This window comes from Elephantulus edwardii, unplaced genomic scaffold (assembly GCF_000299155.1).
Source record: "Elephantulus edwardii isolate Elephantulus edwardi_28Jun2011 unplaced genomic scaffold, EleEdw1.0 scaffold00120, whole genome shotgun sequence".
In the NCBI taxonomy this organism is placed as follows: domain Eukaryota; kingdom Metazoa; phylum Chordata; class Mammalia; order Macroscelidea; family Macroscelididae; genus Elephantulus; species Elephantulus edwardii.
In genome coordinates this window covers 7,538,887-7,551,586 of record NW_006399870.1, presented here as the reverse complement: position 1 = coordinate 7,551,586, position 12,700 = coordinate 7,538,887, and the positions used below count along the sequence as shown (strand labels likewise).

The 12,700-nt window shown below is 37.5% G+C and overlaps 1 protein-coding gene across 2 annotated transcripts in view; it reads right to left on the bottom strand.

Moving 5' to 3' along the window:
- Window positions 1-12,700, bottom strand: part of OPCML (opioid binding protein/cell adhesion molecule-like) — a 1,241,366-nt gene that overhangs the window by 280,328 nt on the left and 948,338 nt on the right. For both annotated transcript variants that reach the window (XM_006892818.1, XM_006892819.1), the window contains exon 3: window positions 12,330-12,455. In XM_006892818.1, the coding sequence (XP_006892880.1) occupies window positions 12,330-12,455 (126 nt within the window). The remainder of the gene's footprint in view (window positions 1-12,329; window positions 12,456-12,700) is intronic.

The window sequence follows — 12,700 nt, the reverse complement described above, 5'->3', positions numbered from 1 at the left end:
TGGAAGCCCAAAATCTCTGTAAATGTTTATGAAAATTAATAAAATGTAATTATAGAAAAAAAAATAATGTTCCTCATAACAAACTGAGCTCATATCATAAAGAAATATGACAACACAGTGATTAAAATACTTGATTATTGAGTGAGACTTTTAAACCTACTGACATCTCTATAGAAGAATGATATAGCAATCTACTCAGTCAAGGATTGAAAAAAATAATTGAAACTCTTTGTCATAGACTTGGATTGAAAAAAATAATTCAAACTCTTTGTCACTGAGTTGGAGCTGTCCTTCCCAACTAGCTTCTGAGGCTGTAAAATTGCACTGGAGGAGGATGGTTATTTTTCTCCCAAGGAACTGCTAGTGGATTTGTGTGACTTGAGAGGTACAGGCTTTGGCTTAGCAGTGCAACTTCCTATGTATTATGTTCAAAGTATATGAGAGGAAGTTTCATCATCTTTGTCTCCAAGGAACATTCTGACTACACATTTTCCAAGACCTTTCTTTCTGTTCTTCTTTGCAATTCCTGGTATATTCAGTACTCTTCTCTCCAGCAAGTTATGTTGCTCTAAACATGCTAGGAAGAAAAGAAGTACAAGATAATTTGTAGGAGTGATAGAAATATTATACATTTTGTCTGGAAGAGTTGTTAAATTGATGTCTAATTCTATTAAACATTAATGAAAGTATACACAATAAATGGTGCAATTTATTTTGTGCAAACTAAATCTTTATGAGATTGCAATAGGTATAGTTGAAAATATGTACCAAGTTTGGAGAGGGTAAAACCAAGCTGCTTAATGGAGGCTAGGAATTTGAAACTCTGTCTCACATACTTTGGGCAAGTGGCTAGGAGGGACCAGTTCTTGGAGAAGGACATCACGCTTGGAAGGAGGGAGGGCCAGTGCAGGTGCAGAAAACCCAGGATGAGATCGATTGACATAATAACTGAGGTAACGGAAGTAGCTATGTCAGAGATGGTGAGACTGGTTGAGGATAAGGCCGAGTTCGGAGCTATTGTGCATAGGGTCACTATAAGTTACGGGTAACTTGATGGCATATAACAACATATAAATTTTTAAAAATTCTTTTGTATCATCTCTTTTTAGTTAATTCCTTCAAGTCTTTGTACTAGACAGTCTCTGTACTAGACAGTTAATTTTAACTACTTCATTTTACCATTTCCAGAAATACAAATAAATAAAGCCACACTAGGATGACATTTTCCTCTGAGTCTGGTTTGTTTTGCTCAGCAACGTGCATTTGTGATTAGCCCGTTTTATTACACATTGATGTGTGTTTTTCTTTAACTGATGAACCATCATTCAAATATCCTGTTATCTGTTAACAGCCATTTCATTATTTCTACTTTAGATCTATTTATTTATGAACAAAACTGCTATGAATATTTGTGTGCAATGCACATTTGTGGCTGTGTATTTTCATCTATCTTTATTAAGTGCATAGAAGTGCATTAACTGGACCATATGGTTAAATTTAATTGTGCTGAAACTGAAAGGTCTCCCTCTTCTAATGATTCAAAGCCACCAGGGACTCCACTTGAGAAAAGTGGACAATTTTCTCCTAGTCAACCTACAGCCTTGGAAGCCTATTAGAGGGCCAGCTATCATTTAATTCTGCCTTAACAGCAACGACTAAGTTACACCAAAATAGTTACATCATTTTAGTACATCACTACTAACACATGATCCTATCAGTCTTTTTAATTTTCATCATTTTACTGGTTAAATCTCAGGGAGCTCCAGTGGCCTAGTGGTAAGAAGTTGTTCTGTATTCCTGAAGACATAAGGCTCTAATCCACCAGTTGCTGTATGAGAGAAAGATGGGAAATCTCCCTCTTGGTCATTAATTGCTGTTTTTGAGTACCATTGAGTTAGAACTGACCCACAGCTAACCCTCCAAAGGGTTTTCAGAGGCTGTTAGTTGCATAGAAAGAGATGACCTATCCTTCTTCCCCGGAGCAGCTGATGGATTTGAACCATGTGCCTTCAGGATTGCAGCAATTTCTTACCACAAGGCCACCAAACTCACCAGAGGGTCAGTCAGCTATGGTTTGGTTCCAACTTGACAGTATACAACAATGATATTTTATTGTTATTTAATATTTTTTCTGCTTAACAGTCTGTGTTGTGCAGATGACAGAGCCTTGCTTGCTGAAACTGAGAAGACCTGAAGTTCTTGATGCAGAAGGTAAAGGAATGCAGCCTTCAATATGGATTGAAGTTCAACATCAAGAAAACAAAGATTCTCACCAACTAGATGATTGGCAGTACCATGACAGATAGTAAAGAGATTGAGATTGTTAACAGTTTTAGTTTGCTTCACTCCACAATCAGCAATTTTATTACCAGCAGGTAAGAAATTAAAAGATAAATTGCATTGGGTAAGTCTACAGTCAGAGACCTCCCCGAAGTACTAAAGAGCAATGATGTCAGTCTGGAGACGAAGGTGTGCCAGATTCAGGTCATAGTCTTTGCAATTACTTTCTATGCATCAAAAAGCTGGACAGTTACAAGGGATGATACAATAATTAATACCTTTGAGCTGGGGTGTTGGAGAAGAGTGTTAAATATGTCATGGCTTGCTAGGAAAATGAACAGGTTCATCCTAGAGAAGGTGAGACCAGGCTGTTCCTTGGAGGCAAGGATTCTGAAGCTTCAACTGACATACTTTGGACATGTTGCAAGGAGGTACCAGTCTTTAGAGAGGGATGTCATGCTGGGGAGGGTGGATGGAGAGGGCAAAAGAGGAAGACCCTTGATGGAATGCATTGATTCAGTGACTGGAATAATGGGCTAGGTGTGTCAGAGGCATTAAGATTGGCACAAGGTAGTGCAGGGTTTAGAGCTATTGTACATAAGGTCTCTATGATTCACAGGCATCTTAGCGGCACATAACAACAACAATAATTACTAAATAAAGATGTGCGTCTTTTCTTGTGCTGCTTTTTCATTTGTATATCTTATTTTATGAGTTATGTGTCCAAATTTTTGTTCATTTTAGTTGAATTGATTTTAAAAAGATATAATAAGAACACTTTATATAAACCTTCCACTTCTGCACTCTCCTAAAAAAAATTAATAAAACCTTCCATCATGTCCATTTTGACTCATAGCAGCCCTTCAACAGATTTCTGAGGTTGTACATCTTTAAAACAGTCTTTGATCATTAGTGATTTTAAATTCTGGTAAGACAGATTCAATGTTGTATTTTTGTTTTGTGGACTTGTTTTTATTTTTTTTTCAACTTCAGTTTGAAGCTGGACATGAGTAACTGATGATCTGTTCCACAGTCAGCCCTTGAACTGATTTTTATTTCTAATGAGATGAATCAAAAATATCATCCATGATGATAAAAAAGTCATTACAAAAACAGAAGATGAAAAAAGACTAAACTGGATGTTAGAAGAGACTATGAAAATTGCACTTAGAGCATCAAAACAAAGGATTAAAATGCTGAATTAAAAGAGCTGAAGAGAAGATTTTAAAGGCAAGCTGAAGAACACAGAGCAAAGTATTATAATGGAATGAGCAAAGTACTAGAGTTGAAGAGTAAAAAGAGAAAAATTTACAAAGTGTTTCTAGAATTGAAGTAACTAAAAAAAAAAACAATTTAAAGCCTTGATCTGCAATAGAAATGCTATAGGCAAAATCTTGGATGATCATGAAAACATAAAAACACCCAGAAAGAATAAACAGAATCATTGAACCAAAAGTAGTAAACAGAATCATTGAACCAAAAAGAATTAACTGACACTGACAAATTTCAGGAATTTCACAGAAATTTTTAATAAGAGCCAATAGTAATTAAAGAAGAAGTTAAAACTGCCCTAAGTCCTTATTTTTTTTTCCAGTGCCTTTTGATTTCAAGTAATGGAAGCATCCCAGGATATGCTCACTAGTCCATGACAGGATATTTGAAGGAGAGCTGCTTGGCCAATTGACTGGAACAGATCTATATTAGTTCCAATTCTCAAGTAAGGCTATATAATAGAATGTAGAAAATGTAATAAAATCATTACAATCACATGCAAACAAAACATTGCTGAAGATCATTTAAAAAATGCTAGAACTGTACATAGACAGACATTCTGGATTTTAAAAAGGCTGTGACACCAGGGATATTGTTGCTGAAGATAGATGGTTCTTTCCTGAAAGTAGTGAAGACCAGAAGAATGTCTATTGTATTTTATTGACTTTGCAAAAGCATTTGACTTGATAGATCATAACAAATGATGACTAACATAAAGAAGAATAGAAATACAAGAACACTTAATTATGCTCAAATGAAAGCTATATTTGGCAAATAAATTGGTTTAAAATCAGGTAAGGTGTGAATCAGGGTTATATCCTTTCTCCATACCTAGTCAATCTGTTTGCTGAGCAAGTCATATGAGAAGAAATACTTTTTGAAGAAAATGTGGCATCAGGATCCGAGGACAACCCATAAACAATCTGCCTTATGTAGATGCCACAACTTTGTTTACTGAAAGTGAGGAGGACTTGAAATATCTGCTGCAAAAAAATGAAAGACTACAACCTTCTATATGGATTGCATTTCAACATCAAGAAGACAAAAATCCTTGGCACAGACCTCATAATAGGTGAAGAAAAGGGTTGAAGCTGTCAATGATTTCATACTACTTGGATCCATAAACATCACACTTGGTACCAGCAGTCAAGAGGTCAGGAGATGGATTGCATTGGGAAAGTCTGCAGTCAGGAACTTCTTTAAATTACTAAGGAGAAATTATTTCAGTTTGAAGACTAAGGTGTGCTTGATTCAGGCCATGATCTTTTCAATCACTTGCTATGTATCAGAAAGCCAGACAATGAATAAGAATGACACAAGAAGAATGGGTGCCTTTGAGTTATAGTGTTGGATAAGAGCACAGATTATCCCATGGACTGCCAAAGGAACAAACAGAAATACCTCACAAAAAATGCTGCCTGAGTGCTCCTTGAAAGCAAGAATGGTAAAGCTTTGTCTCACATACTTTGAGCATATTAATGGGAGAGGCTATTTCTTGGAAAAGAACATCATGCTTTGAAAGACAGTCAGTAAGAGAGAGGAGGACCCTCAAATAGATGGATTGAAAGTGACTGCAGCAATGGGCTCATATGTGTCAGAGATGCTGAGGATGGCATAAGACAGGATAGGGTCATATCTGTTGTTTGTCGACTACGAGTAGACTCAACTGCACCTAAAAAATACATGAACAGCTCTTTAAGGGAAGAGACTGATTCTATTTCCCCTGAGGAATAGCAGATTTGAACTCACAACCTTTCCAGAAGCAGTCTAATACAAAAATGCATTACACCACCAAGATTCCTTCTTTTATATCATATAAAATATGATACAAAATATATCATATATATCATATCTAGTGGTCTGCTATTTGTAGCAACCCGGTATACAACATTTCTGATGCCTCCACTGTCCTGAGCCAGTCTCATTGATGCCAACAAACCTAACCCCCGTAGCCTAGTTACTGTATCAGTCTATCTCATCCGGGGTTTTCCCCTCTTGTATGTCTCTCCACCCTTCTGACCATAGTTTCCTTCTCCAAAGATTGATCCCTCCTGGCCACATGCCCAATATATGTGAGGCAGAGCTTCAAAATCCTAGCTTCCATGGAGGAACTTGGTTTCATCCTCTCCAACACAGACTTATTTGTTTTCTTGGTGGTCCATGGTATGTTCAAGACTCTTATTCAGCACCAAAATTTGAAAACATCAATTCTTCTTCTGTCATCCTCCTTCATTGTCCAGCTCTTTCATGCACATAGCAAGCAATTGTGAAGACCATGACCTGGATCAGATGCATCTTAGTCTCAATACTGACATTGTTTCTTCTCAGTACTCTGGAATGGTCCTTCATAGCAGATTTACTTAATTTGCCTTTTTATTTCCTGACTGTTGGTGCCAAGAGTGTTGATTGTGGAACCGAGCTAGTTGTAATGTTAACAACCTCAGTCTCTTCTCCATTCATCATGGGGCTGCCAGTTGGCCTCCTGGTGAGAATCGTTGTTGTCTCAATGTTGAGCTTCAATCCATATTGAAGACTACAAGTTTTGACCTTCTGCAGCAAGCACTTCAGTTTTTCCTCACACACACACACACACACACACACACACACACAAATATGGCAAATTTCCTCCCTCTGCCTACATTTTCACTTATTCTAACTGGTTTTACATTTTGTTGATGTTAAAATCCTCAATTTTTTTCCTTATTGGATCTTTTTATACCTAAAAAATAATCTAAAAAAATTCTTTGCCTATCTCCAAAGATTCTCAATCAGCACCTCGCTTACTTTTTATAGCTGATATTGAGCTCCTCCAATGATTCTTTCCACAAATACAATCAATCTGATTCTTGTGGAGACTACCAGGTGAAGCACAGATATATAGTCATAATTTAGGCTTCTTACAAATGGTATTTGCAACTAATAGAACATTTATTGTATGAAATTCAATTATTCTATCTCTAGACTAATTTCTGTCATCAACTCCATTTTTTTCATTACTGATCTTTCTTCCCTGTTCCCAACTTTTGTGTTCTAGTCACCATGTATCTTGGTTGCATGCTTGATCAATTTCTGACAGCAATGTTGGTAGAATGAATCTATTTCTTCCTCTTTGGTTCTTATTATTGGTACATCTATTTGAATGAAAGTGGTATTAACTGGTTTTTCTTGTATGCATACAAATATTTTCCTATTACTTAGAGCATGGTATTCCAAGATATACCTAGAAGTGGCCTTTTTAAGTATGTATATGACCCCATTTTCCCTCACCTTTTCATCTCTGGCATAGTAGATCATATGATGAACTGATTAAAAATCTCCCATGCCAATTCATGTAATTTCACAAATACCTTGTATCTCAATATTTATGTGTTCCATTTCTTTCTCAAAATGTTCATTTTTTCTACATTCAGACTTCTCACATTTTACATTACAACTATTAGTGCCTGCTTACAACTTTACCACCTCCTTTGTGTTTTCCAATGCAAGGGCTCACACACAAGCAAATTTTTCATATCCAAAGCTGAATGAAACAATACATTGACAGAGAAGTACAAGAAATACAAGCAGGGTTTAGAAGAGACCACAGCACTAGTGATATCATTGCTAATGTCAGATGGATCTTGGATGAAAATAAAGAGTACCAAAAGTATGTCTATCTATGTTTCTTTGACTAAGTAAAAGTATATGACTCTACTACAGTTTACAACAAATTGTGGCTAACATTGAGAAGAATAGGAATGCCAGATCACATCATCATGTTCATGTAAAACCTATGCTTAAATAAGGAAGCTGCCATTAGAACAGAGCAAGAAAACACTGCCAAAATCAGGAAGGGATGTGCCCTGTCTTCATACCTTTTTAGTCTATAATGCAGAATAGATAATTTGGGAGGCTGGTCTTTATGAGGAGGAAGGTGGTGTCAGGATTGGAGGAACATCAACAACTTGTGTTATGCAGGTGAAACAACTTGTGTTATGCAGATGAAACAATCTTGTTTGCTAAGGGGGATCTGAAGCATATGCTGCAGAAGGTCAAAGACTGCAGTCTTCAATACAAATTGAAGCTGAACAGCAAGAAAACAGAGATCCTCATCACTGGGGCAATTCACAGCACCATGGTAGATGGAGAAGAGCTTGAAATTGTAAACAATTTTAGCCTGCTTGGCTCCACTATTAACACTCTTGGCACCAGCAGACAGGATATCAGAAGACAAATTACATTAGGGAAATTTGCAGTCAGGGACCTCTCCAAAGTGCTGAAGAGCAACAATGTCAGTCTAAACACCAAGATGCACTTGATTAGGCCATTGTTTTTGCATTTATTTGCTATGCATCAGAAAGCTGGACAATGAATAAGGATAACAGAAAAAGAATTGATACCTTTGAATTGTGGTGCTGGAGAAAAATATTGAACATATCATGGACCACCAAAAAATAAACAGGTATTTATTGGAGAGGGTGAAACTAAGCTGTTTCTTGGAGGCAAGGATTTTGAAGCTTCCACTCACATACTTCAGGCACATGGCCAGCAGGAATCAATCCTTGGAGAAGGACATGCTTGCAAGGCGAGAGGGACAGTGCAAGACAGGAAGACCCCAGATGAGATGGATTGACACATTTACTGGGGTATTGATGGTAGCTGTGTCAGAGATAGTTGGCTTTGCTTAGGATAGAGAAGGGTTTAGAGCTATTGTACATAGGGTTGCTATAAGTGGCAGGCAATTCGATGACATATAACAACAACAACAACAACAACATCTTAAGGATATTAATTTTATACTTTTTCTTCTGGATAAAGAGACTTAGGGGCTTAAAGCTTAAAATATTCAGTAGTTAAATTAAAAGTCCATAGATCAAATTTCCCAGTTACTCAGTGGTGAAGGGTAGTATTCTGCTTCTCCAAAACAAAACAAAAAGGGAAAGAAAAGTATAGCCTTCTAAAATCCTCTGTCATATAGTCACTATGAATCAGAATCAACTTTGTGACAATTAGTTTGCAATTTTCTTTTCTTTTTCTGTTCTATGTACCATTGAATCAGAACCAATTCATGGTTGGTCTGCCAGTGGGTTTTCAGAGACAATAAATAATAACACAGGAGGTGATTTTCTGTCTTTCTCATTCAAAACAACTCTTGGATTTGAACTGTATACTTGTGTAAGGACAGTGATACTCCTTATCTTTAGGCCACCAGAGCTCTTCCTTCTTATGTTATTGGGTGGCATTTAATCAAGTACAACTCATAGCCACCTTATGAAAAACAGTATTGAATTCTGTTCTATCTTTTGCCATACAGTATTAAATTCTGTTCTATCTTTTGCCATCCTCATCATTTCTAACACATTGGAGCCCTTTCTGGAGTCACTATCAATAATCATTGGAAGACATCCTCTTTTTTTATTGATCTTCCACTCTTCCAAGCATGATATCCCTTTCCAAAGAATATTCTCTCCTAGCAACGTATCTGGATGGATGGTGAAGAGATTGAGATTGTTCACAGCTTTAGTTTGCTTGGCTCCACAGTCAACACTCTTGGAACCAGCAGCCAGGAAATTAAAAGACGTATTGCTATGGGAAAGTCAGCTGTTAGGGACCTCTCCAAAGTAGTGAAGAACAATGGTGTCTCTCTGGAGACTAGGGTGTGTCTGATACAGGTCATGGTCTTTGCAATCACTTGTTATGCATCAGAGAGTTGGACAATGACTAAGAAGGATAGAAAGAGAATTGATGCCTTCCAGCTGTGGTGCTGGAGAAGAGTATTGAGGGTACCAAGGACTGCTAGGAAAACAAACAGGTTTATCTTGGAAAAACTTAAACTGGGCTGCTCCTTGTAGGCAAGAATTCTGAGGCTTTGTTTAACATACTTTGGACACCTGTTCTTGGAGAAGGACATCATGCTTGGAAGGGTGGAGAGACAGATCAGGAGAGGAAGGCCCTCTATGAGGTGGATTGATTCAGCAACTGGGGTAATCGGGATGGGTGTGTCAGAGACAGTGCGATTGGCACAAGATAGAGCAGAGTTTAGGACTGTTGTACATAGGGTCGCTATGAGTCACAAGTGACTCAATGGCACATAACAACAACAACAGCAACATATCCAAAGAATGAAATAGAAGTTTGTCATCCAAAGAGTACTCTGGCTGCAGCTATATTATTTTTTATCACATACAGTTTACTTTATGTATTTTAATGTTTGGATTCTCTAATGTTTAAGTATTTTTTATAAATTTATAGAATTAATCCTAGACACATAGTTGCTGTTGCTTGACGATGACTCATAGTAATCCTTGAACAACACATGTGCTATCCTCACTATCTCTGATGTGATCAATCTCATTATTACAGTTATTGTGTCAATCTATCTTATTGAGGACTTTACTCTCTTTATCTTAGCCATCATATTTCCTTCCATGATGTCTTTTTCCAAGGATTAGTTAGTTGTTCTTGAAAACATGCCCAAAATATATGAGATGAAGTATCACCATCTTTGCCTCTGAGGAGAACACTAGTTGTACTTCCTCTAAGAAAAATGTGTTTATTCTTTTGGAAAGTCATGGTTTATACAACACTCTTAGCCAACATTACAATTAAAAGACATATATTCTTAATTCTCCACTCATTGTTCTTTTTCATTGTTCAATTTCATTTTTATTGGAAGAAATAGAAAAGACCATGGCTTAACTCTTCACCATGGCTTCATCTTGCTTGGATTCTATCTTCAACTTGGATCATGTTTTACAAAGTTTAGTGGAACAAACTCTGTATCCTTTTTTATTCTATTTACATAAATTAGATATGATACAAGGAATATTTTAATTAAGTGCAATTTGAGCTTTCCTTATAGGCAAGTATAGTAACTTTTTCCTCTTATATGTTGTTGTTATGTTGTTATGTGCCGTCGAGTCTTTTGCGACTCATAGCGACCCTATGTACAACAGCCCTAAACCCTGCTCTATTACCTGTCACTGAATCAATCCATCTCATAGAGGGTCTTCCTCTCCTGCGCTGTCCCTCCACCCTCCCAAGCATGATGTCCCTTTCCAAGGACCCGTCCCTCCTTGCAACATGTCCAAAGTATGCCCAGAATCCTTGCCTCCAAGGAGTAGCTTGGTTTAACCCACTCCAGGATGAATCTGTTTGTTTTCTGGGCAGTCCAGGGTACATTCAATACTCTTCTCCAGCACCACAGCTCAAAGGCATCAATTCTCCTTCTGTCCTCCCTAGTCATTATCCAACTCTCTGATGCATAACGAGTGATTGCAAAGACCGTGGCCTGTATTAGTTGCACCTTCTTCTCCAGAGAGACACCGTTGCTCTTAAGTATGTTAGAGAGGTCCTTAACAGCAGACTTTCCCATCTCAATACGTTTTTTATTTCCTGGCTGCTGGTGCCAAGAGTGTTGACCGTGGAGCTGCGCAAACTGAGGCTGTGAATAATCTCAATCCCTTCGCCATCTATCCTGATGCTACCAAATGGTCCAGTGGTGAGAATCTTTGTCTTCTTGACATTGAGCCTCAGTCCATACTGAAGGCTGCAGTCCTTGACCCTTTGCAGCAAGTGCATGAGGTCCTCCTCAGTTTCAGCAAGCAGGGTTGTATCATCTGCATAATGCAGATTGTTAGTAGATCTTCCACCAATCCTGATGCCACAATTCTCCTCATAGAGCCCAGCCTCCCGGATAATCTGTTCTGCATACATGTTGAAAAGGTATGGAGACAGGATGCATCCCTGGCGTACACCCTTCCCAATTTTTAACCATACAGTGTTACCCTGCGCTGTTCTGACAACTGTGTCTTGGTACAAGTATAGGTTTTGCATTAGGACAATTAAATGTTCTGGGATTCCCATTCTCTCATATATTTGTGTATATAGAGGCCCGTCCTTGGAAAAATACATTATACTGAGAAAAGGGGAGAGTGAGCAAAAGATAGGAAGACTTGCAACAAGATGGATTGGCCCAGTGTAACAATGGGCTCTAGTATAATGGAGTTCATGAGGACAGAACAGGTTAGGGCAAGGTTCAGATTAGTTGCTCATAGAGTTACTACAAATCTTAATTTATTTGAAGGCACTTAGTTACAAAAATGATTGAACTAAACAGATATGTTTAGCCGTTACTATCATCTCACTTCCAATCTATTGTTGTTATGTACCATAGAGTCAGAACTGACCCATAATTGACTCACCAGTGGATTTTCAGAGGCAGCAATCTTATGAGAGGAGATTGTCCATCCTCCCACAGAGCAGCAGGTGGCCTCAAACCGCATGCCTTTAGGATTGCAAGACAGCTTCTTACCAATAGGCCACCACTTTCAATCTAGTTCCCGCTTTCAATCTAGGTGAACTACTTATGTAGAGTTGAATGTTCTTTCCCCCCCGGTTAATTATTAACTCTGAAATTCCCAATGCATGTTCTGGTATATATTTTAGAACTCTTTTTCAAGAAAAGCTAAACCATCCTCTGACACATTCATCTTTTTCTTGATAAGCTAATACATTCATTGAGATATTTTAATATAACTTCTACATAATTAGGAATATTAAAATGTTACAAAGTCAGAAAATGGACTAAGATATAATGATATCTATTTTATCTATAAATTTCCCTTTTTAATTAGAAGGCTGTGATTGAAACATCTGTTTGGTTTGATGTTACTGTGTTACCAATACATCCTTAGTTTTTGGCTTTTCTTTATTCTAATTTTTGAAGTTTCACTGTGCAAGAGAACCACATCATTGACATGTTGATTCTGAAAATCCAATCTAAGCAACTACTTTACCCTTGACTGATAGATGTCTCCATGTCACAGTTGGTTCAGGTCTGCCAATAGCAAGACACAATAGAGTGACACTGCTTCCTTCATTCACGGTGATGTCTGAGGAGATATTCATGATCTGTGGAGGAACTGTAAAGAGAAGAATAGAAGTTCCTGAGAATTATTCTTTGTACTTAAAAAAGATATTAAAATATATACAAATATAAATAGCCTGTTTTTATTGTGAATGGTTTTCTCAGTAATAATTCTCTTTGGCTCGATCTGTGAAAGATGTAGACATAGGGAATATTTATATGTTCTTGTCATACAAAAAAATTCTTTACTATGACACGTCACCTTCCCTTGGAGACAGTACAACTAAACTTAAGAGACAC